The 9,178-nt window shown below is 37.1% G+C and overlaps 2 protein-coding genes across 2 annotated transcripts; both read right to left on the bottom strand.

The window, feature by feature from the left end:
• Positions 1 to 375: 375 nt before the first annotated feature.
• On the bottom strand, positions 376 to 570 carry BT62DRAFT_913161 (uncharacterized protein; the record flags this gene model as incomplete). The annotated part of the gene is made up of 1 exon (XM_043183881.1): positions 376 to 570. A coding segment is annotated over one exon (195 nt), but the record flags the coding sequence as incomplete, so codon positions are not given.
• Positions 571 to 682: 112 nt separating this feature from the next.
• On the bottom strand, positions 683 to 838 carry BT62DRAFT_913174 (uncharacterized protein; the record flags this gene model as incomplete). Its single annotated transcript, XM_043183882.1, has 1 exon — positions 683 to 838. A coding segment is annotated over one exon (156 nt), but the record flags the coding sequence as incomplete, so codon positions are not given.
• Between the last annotated feature and the right edge of the window lie 8,340 nt (positions 839 to 9,178).

Here is a 9,178-nt window from a genome sequence, read left to right on the forward strand (position 1 = left end):
TGCCAAGTTAGATAAACAATGGATTGATCAAATTTCTAGCTTAAAAAGTTTCTGCATGTGAATGAAGCTTATGAGTGTGAGGACTCTGAAGAGCTCCTCTTAAATCCTGAATCCCTACCATTCAACTTTGAGATTGATAAAGCTCTTTTCTCACACTTACACATTCTTTGTGCTCTGTGGATTTTAGCAATGTTCTTGTGAAGGCTTGGCTTGATATGGATAAGAAGAAGCCTCCTGTGATTCATTGGAATGGGACTCAAACACTTTGATGATCAAGCCCAAATTTATAACTATATCTATTGACATATTACTAATCTTAAAGATCAAGAAAAGAGCTGCTCACCATGTCTTTTGGTTGCTCATGCATGCACTCTCCTAATCACATACCAGCATTGTGATATGTTTTTGAGCCAAGAGAATTGTCCAATAGCCAACAATAAAGATAAGAATGTGGAAATATTTGTTCTTTGAAGCACATAAGAATGGCTGGTTCATTATACTGAACTCACTATTTAAAGCCTTCTCTATCTGCGTATTATGCATCAAGACCAAGTCTCCAGATTGAAAATCAAAATCCTAAATAGAAAATATGTAATGTCATTCAAATTTTATTGCAGCATTTTGTCTAGCCTCATAAAATTTAGATCTCAAGCACTTGAGATCTTGTGAATGCTTTTGAAGACTAATAGCTCAATGTGCAATCAAGGATGTAGTAGAGATGATATTTGTCAGGTGGCAGCAATAGCCACCTAGATTCAACTATATCCATTGGGAGAAGGGGTTCTATTCTGGTTGCAGTGAAGTATGATGAACCACCCATATGCTCTCTAACAGTTATTTAGTCTGCTCAAAAGACAGAATATGCATTTTGACTCCATTTATTTTAATCTCTATCTGACACTTTGAAAAGTCCTTGATAGACATCAAAATATAAAATCTAGATTGGTGATGATATCTAATTGGAAGACAGTTTTGAGACATAGATCCTAAGCTAGTCATTAGTTATTGAAATATAGAAAACAAATAATTACTCACAAGATGTGTGGATTAGAAAGGTCTATTGAATTGGGGTTAGCTAAAAAACAGAGAAAAACAAGCATGCTCTATCAGTAACTACTAAAATACAAAGGCCCTCCACTCTCATTCATATTAGTCTCTGCCAGCTCAATATCTCTGCTAGTATAAGGCTATAGCAAAGCTACTTCAGATTCAAACAAGTTCAGTTTGAGTTTGTTGGTGGCAGTATATATGATAGCTGCACATCATCAATTGACAATACTATATCTGATGATCTCAGTCATGGGTTCAAGGAGATGAAGCCATAGCATTGGGTTAGGATTCTGGCTCTGCAGATGTTCAGTCTGGACTCTGGCACCCTATCTTTATAATTGTGAGTATATTGAACATGATCTGATAGACATGTTCAAGGTCTCAAAGCAACACTTATTCATTGGTCATCTGATGACATGCCCACTGCATGTCCAAGCATGTAATTTTGCAAATTATGACAATACAGTAACTGTATCACAGTCTACTATGTGTGCAATAAAGAATATGGCTAGAGCACAGTGAAATGAGACTTGTATCACAGCTGGCTTGAGTGACAATAGGTGGAGGTCATAGCCTAGCAGTAGAATGATACCAGAGGAGGGTCATACTGCACATGAGGTCTCAGCACTTGACACTAATTGTGCTAATACAAGTATAGAAAGTCCCACCAAAAATAAAGAGCACATGATCAAAATATGATCAGAGCTTTGCACATGACTTCATGTCATATTGATCAATGATACATAGGTGTTAAATTGCTGAGGGACATATTCTAGAACAGAGCATTGGTGCACAATGAGATAAATCTGAATATCAGAGTGATTGGCTAAGAATGGGAAGATTTGATGAAAGAAATCACCAGAAATGATCCCAGGAGTCTAGAACGACTCATGTGTATAGATTAATTGCCCCAGAGAGATAATAAAGTGAAGAGACCAGTGGTCAGGCCACTAACAGAGCTAACCAGTGTACTGCACCATGGTTTTATGGGCACAAAATTTCTGATTTTCCTAGCTCTAGAAACTGCCAGAGCATCAAGAGTGCTGAGCAGCAAGCAGCATCCCACCTTCAGAATAGGAAACCATCTCCCAGCTATGGCTCAAGCAATGGAGCACTAATACAACCTGTCCAGAGATCTGTTGTGCAATCAAGAAGCTGCACAATAATGACAGATGGCTGTCTGTTGTCCACCTCTTTTGTGTCTGGCATGCTATGTTTTAACACCATACTGGCATTTAGGAGCAGATGCCTGTCAGCTGTGATCTGCAGGTGGATGAACACACTATTCAATCAAGAATGGATAGCCTTAAGAGGCTATTTGGTGAGGCACTGAATATGAAAGGTGTAGCTGATTCACTAATGGATAACAGATCTGCAGAGTGGATTGATAGCACCATGCTGGTATGAGACAGATGGGAGCCAAAAATGGGTGGCCTAGGCACTTATTGGAGCCATAGCTGATAAGGAATTAGACTCTTGGACTCTCAGTATAAAAAGGGTTAACCTTGTAAATAAAGAAAGACCAACTTTTATGGTACAAACCAAAGAAATAAATTTCTGATCATCTCCTATGAGCTGAAACCTGAAGCATACCTTTGAGCCTTTGTGCCTGGTATTGCATGAGCAGATAGCTTGAAGCACATCTTTGTGATCTCTCTCTCATCTCTCTCACATTCCACTTGTATCTTGTGCATCCACTCTCAAAAGTGGATGACAGAGCATGTTCTACCAATGAGCCACTTGCTCCAGGCAGATTCTGTCAGATCTGCTCTGAACAGCTGGATTTCCCTCTTGTGATTATAAAAGAACTTGCAAGAGCAGACACAATCCTTCTTGCACTAGGGAGTTTGCAAGCCTTACACCAGTGTCAGGTTGCATAGAAACAAAAGGCAGTTCTGATCTGGAGCAGAATTTGCATGTCAAACTGTGACATGTGCACAAATGATATGCTAGAGACTCCAGGACAGAGTTCTGAGCATTAAAACTACTATATTTGGTGTCTCTGAGTAAGTACAGTAGTAGACTATTTAAGTACTGCATTATAAGAGTAGTAGATAAGTTTCTGACCCCTCACAGTTATAGTGTATTGGGTATAGAAAGCCTTGAACCATAGCTCTGGGCTTGTGTTTATAACTTTGAGTGAGAGAATAGACTCATTATTGATATCACTGACAGAGATTTGAGAACTGCACAAGGCACAGAAGCTTGTAAGGGACTCTAATTTGATTTGATAAGAGGTTTTGAATTGCACTCTAGCCTGAGAATAAGAGAGCAGTATCTGAAGGGCATTATCTTGAGTTTTTGAGGTGTTTGTGATGCAAGGCACTACAGGTGGCAGAGGTTTGAACCCTTTGGCTTGATTAGTGTTCACTTTTGGTTATTTCCGCAGATCAGCAAAGGTTCAAACCCTTTGGGTCTGTTGGATGGTGTTTTACTGTGTGTTGTGTCTCTGAATCACATAGGTTTGAACCCTTTGGTACTTATGGACTTGTTTACAAAGTGTTTCTGCTTAAAGTGCAAATATTTGAGTTGTGTAGTGTGTGTTTAGAGATTTAAAATTGATCTGAGCTGTGCTTGAGAGTTTTGAGAGTTTTTTGAGAGTGTTTTGATACATTGTATTGAAATACAGTACCCTTTACCTTAAGGTCTAGCAACTTCTATTGCCACCTCTTGTTTTTATAAATAAAAAGCTTTAAGACTTAGAGAGATCTGAGACTGTTATACATATGCTATTGCTATTTATGTACAGTGGAATCATTTGAGAAGACAACTGTACTTGCTATAGCTACTCTATTGCATTATAATCCCTCCAACAAACTAAGAAGTATTGTATGTGTGGTTGTAATCAGTGGATATCACTCTGCTGTATCTATTTTCACCTTGTGCACATGCAAAACCTCTTCACCAGTGATATAGCAATCAAAGCTATCCTTGCCTATGCATATACTGATTCATCAAATCTGAGTATAATATGACTCAGAATGCTATAGGATGTCACCAACCAGAGAAGCAAGCCCTAGCAATAGCATTAGTCAAGGTATGCAAGGCAAATTATCACACCAAATCTGAAAGTAGGGTCTATTTGTGACTTCTGCTCCCACATGATCCAGCATTATCATAATGCACTTATTGGAATCTCACAACAGAAATATGTACCTTTGTATTATCACCCATTATTGAATGGAGGTTGTGAAAAAACATCATTTAAAGTATTCATGTATGTGATATTTACACTGACACACTGGATATTACAGACTAATTCTTCTTCCCTAAACAAAAAACAAAGTCAAATGTGTTTTCTTCCTTATCTCCTAAAAAGACTGATACTGAAGTGTACATGAAAAAAAAGTAAAATCAGTGGGTAAAAAAAAATTATAGCAGACACAGCCAAAACAGATGAAACCTATAGCTTGCTGATTAGGTTCCAGCAGGAATGTGTCTTGGAGATTGACTTTAGAAGCTAAAATCCATCACTGCCCAAGTCTGCCTCCAGAATAGTTTAAGCTCCATCTTTGAGTTGAGAGCTGTAATAAGGCAGAAGAGCCTCAATAATAAATTCTTTAGAAGAGCACAGTGAAATCTTAGAAGTTGCTGTCCAAAGTAACATGATATCCCAAAAGACAAGTGGATGCAACCAGCTGATATTTACATAAGCAGAAGTAAGTGGAACTGATCACTGAAGGATTTAATTTGTTCATGAAGCAGAGAATATTATTAAAAGTGCAAGAGCAATGTATGAGTCATCAGAAAATGACCCTGAGAAGAGCCAGCAAAAAAAGGGTCTACTAAGAACTCAAAAGCTGTGAGAAATCAAACACTGTAAGAAGCTTGTCAGTATCAGTATTATGACAAATAGAGTATCAAACCAGCCTTGTGTCTTCAATATGCTCTTTACAAAGCTGGATATTTCTATAAATTTTAGTATCTGAGAATAATGCAGTCATTTGATCATCTTTGTTATTAGTGTATTTAGAAGTGCTTGGAAAAATTTCAGGAAATATTCTAGGAAAGACTACAACCAAATATATACTATTACTGAGATAACAGCCTCTTGATGTTTCTCAGCTATTGTGTGGTAAATAGACCTCATGTCAGATACCAATGTGTAGCCTCAAGAGACTGACCATATATGTTGACTGAGATATCAATTGTGAACTAGAAGATTACAGACATACACATTAAACTGTGAATGACTCTGAGATACAGAATTAAGTTTTTCAGTTAGTTCTGCTGAACTCAAGAGTTGATATTCATTGTGGATACCCTCTGAGACAACAATCCCACTCAAATATATAGTACATATCTCAAAGCCTGAATATATATGTTTTATTCTTAAATTTAAGGTAGTTATTGGGCAAATAAACTCACATCCTGCTGGAAAACTATGTATCACTTTGTTGTTTGAAATACTGTGGTCATTCTGGTAAGTCACAGCATTCAGAAATTTCTATGACATAACAAAAATGTCATATTAGAGACACATAAGTCACAAGCATAGCCAGTGCTACAAATGAGATTATCACATCACTTGACATGTAAGAGAAAGAAAGAGAAAAATGTGTCTGTATATAGAAGATATTGCTGAAGGCTTGCTTATCTGTCAGGGAAATTCACAGAATGCAGCAATTCTACTTGACCATAAAGTGTAAGCTACACAAATTAGGTCATTCAATCTTGTTAGTCATATAGACAGATTATGTAAAAGTACACTTACATCCAAGTCATTCATTAAATCTTTGTCATGCAAGCATTCTATGATATGTACTTGGTTATCATATGAGAATTTTTTGAGGGCAGTATTTTCTGCCAAACAATATTGTTCTGTCATGCTGAAGAACTTGTGCTAGCCTAAGATCTGGTGAGAAAATTGGAATGTTATTCTGCATCTGGCTGCTGTGCTGATGGAGATGCTTACTACTTCAATAGCTATATCTTCAATTGATGTCCAAAATACAGCTGCCTACTGTATAAATTAACAATAGAGATTGAGTGTACTCTGATTATGATAAAAATTTGGCATTATTTCAATACATGACAAAGAATGACATACAGATATTGTTTGTCTCCTACCACAAAGCTACCATGTTGTTTGTGTTTATCTGTAGAAAGGTCCAGATGAGAAAAGAGAACAGCAATGAAATTTTATGATGATGCTACTGATAAAGGGAGTAGCTATATCAGATTCTGAATTGACTGGAACCAGTAACTTAACATGATCTCACCTAGCAACTATTATGCTTTACTTTTTTCTGAATACTGCAAAGGCTTGTCTCAACTTTATGTGACAAACAGATTCTAAAGAAAGAGCATCTCAAGACCCTATGATTGTATAATAGATAATCTGCAGCCAGTGGCTTTTTAATTTGGTTAACAATCCATTTCACATGCTGTGAAAATGGACTGATATTACTGTCTGACTCTCAAGATAGTTCAAAACTTTTAGATATGATCATAGATGCTGCTTCCATTCTTTCTTCACAATCTCAGAAATATGACCTTTTTAAGTTTTGAGATTGAACCTCAGGAGGAAAGTCAATGACTCACAGAATAGTTCACAGTGAAGAAAGACATCTAATCCAGAGCTGCCAAGATACTCAGCATTTTAGATATTTTCTTGTATTCTCTCACTGTAGTCACATTCTAAATGTTGCTATAAAACACTACATATAAAGAATATGTGCAACACAGTTTCAGAAAATATGTTGATCAATGTCCAGTGCTTCTAGTTTCCTTAAACTTCTCTATATCATGTCCATCATCTAAATCTAACTTATAACTCCAATTTTGACCTGTGATCCATAGAAGGACTTATACTCTGTGTATATATAAGTCACAGTCCTTTCCATTGATATCTTTCTGTTGATGTGAATGGTAGGAAGAAGATATCACTCAAGGTGATGAGAAAGTACATAAAATACATTACAGCACCTCAATAGTGTCTATTATGTGTTAGTATCTTTCATCCAGCAACAACAGTCAGTGCTACAAGTAATATACTTGTCTGTGCACAAACAATCATCTCTTGGAGGCTTAATGTCCCAGAGAAAGTTGATAGATTTAATGCGTGTCTGAGAAAGTAGAAAAAGCCATTAGTTCCATCTACAGCTAATGGCTTGTTTCACAAGCACCAGAGAGCATATATGAAGCCTTGAAGCTCTTCTGAATGGGATATCACTATGCCTGAAGTACCTAAAAAATTCTTTATCACAAGAATGAAATATGCAGTCAAATCAGTTACTAACTGTCCAAATCAACTTCCACATTGACTTATACAGTCCTGCCTCTGAACAAGTACTGTTCAATCTATATCAGTATTTCAACTGACATGCTCCCAGCTATTTTTGAGCTCATCATGCTGTCTAAGAGCAAGACAGCACCAGTGAGAGACATGTTGAATGTCAAGTGGCTTAATATGAGGACCTTTCAATTTTGGCTGCAATTTTGCCCACTTTTTGTCCACCATCAACTAAGTGTCTTTTTCTTGCTGTGACTATCAGCTCTGGTTGCTGCCAATTTATCTCTGAGTCTCTGTCATCTGAGCTGTAGCTATACAGAAGTTGAGTAGGCATAGCTTTGTTGAGATTTGGGATTGAGATAAGAGTTGTAGCTGAGTTTAGAAGAGTTGTAGTACACAACTGCAGTGGGGTTTGTAACAAGTCTCTTCCATATTGGAAAACTTTCAGCTACATACATACTACAAGTGATATGTTTCTATAATATTCTAGTATATTCCTACACTACTCCAGAGTCTCTATGCTCAGTCATCAATAGACTAACTTGAGTACTTGGATCATCTCAAAGTTTCCAGACATTTCTGAATTAATGCTGAGTCTCACAAACTATATTTGATACAATTGATCATGCCTGATCATGTTTGATTCCAACACTCTCTATCAATCCAGTAAAGTCTCAATCCCATTGTAAAGTTCTCATGCTTGAGTCTGTGCAGCTATCAGGTCCTTGATTGAGTAATATTCCAGCTTAATAATATTGTTTTCAATCTTCTCTTATACAAAATAGTTGTGCATATCAAAGTGCTTTGATCTAGCATGATATGCAGGATGATGAGTGATGGAAATAGCAGACTGGTTGTCCTCATAGAGTACTGTAGGTAAATGTTGGTTCTACTCTAGCTCTGCCAATACTGTTACTATAGTCTTTTTTCCATCAATAACTCATTTGTAGATACAATCATCAGCCTATAGCTTTGAGAATCCAATTTCTGACATTTTTCTATTGAATTTATGTCCTGACTGTTTGAGACCATATAATGTCTTGTGTAGTCAACAAACATGGCCTATACCATCCTTATAACCATCTGGCTGCTGCATATAAATTTCCTCCTCAAGTTTGCCATTTAGATATCCTCCTCTGACATCCATCTCTGCAATTTTGAGGGTCTCTATGGCTGCAATTACAAAGGCTGCTCTGACATATTCTAGGCATACTACTGGTGCAAATGTCTTGAAGAAATCAATTCCTTGGATCTGAGAATATCCCTGTGCTACCAGATGTGCTTTGTGTCATAAATATGCTTATTCTGATTGACTTTCTTTGTGAAAATCCACTTATTGCCTATAGGAGATCTTCCTGGAGGTAAATTCTCTATGGTGTATGTCTTCATTACTTCTATAACACCAATCCCCTCATCCATAGCTTCTTCCATTTCAGCCATTCCTTTGATGCTTTAGCTTTATCTAAGGTTCTCTGAAGTCATTTCTGTATGTGTTTTGGCTTTTCTGCATATAGATGGATGCCTGCAATCAAGGTTCCCAAGGACCCTATAATTATGGTCATCTAAATTTTGAGGTGAGCAGCAAGGTTTTTCTTCTTGCAACTTTATGTTTATAGATGCAGTAGAGTGTCTTGATAGTATGGATTGCCTCTGTACATCATTGGGATGCTTGGAATATACTTCTGTTGAGTCAGAATGACTATCAGTGTCATTTGGATGTGTTCCTCCTTTGCCATTCAATTCCTGAAGTTCAGAGATGAGTTGTGGGTTGTTTTGACTCCCATTCTCCCCCTCGAGCCGTGACTTCTCCCTGCTTGTGAATTCAACTGTCTTTGGTTGTTCTGCGAATATCAAGTTCCTTGATACATGTATGGATCGACTTTTGGGATTATA

This window comes from Guyanagaster necrorhizus, assembly GCF_019112545.1.
Source record: "Guyanagaster necrorhizus MCA 3950 unplaced genomic scaffold BT62scaffold_68, whole genome shotgun sequence".
Taxonomy (NCBI): domain Eukaryota; kingdom Fungi; phylum Basidiomycota; class Agaricomycetes; order Agaricales; family Physalacriaceae; genus Guyanagaster; species Guyanagaster necrorhizus.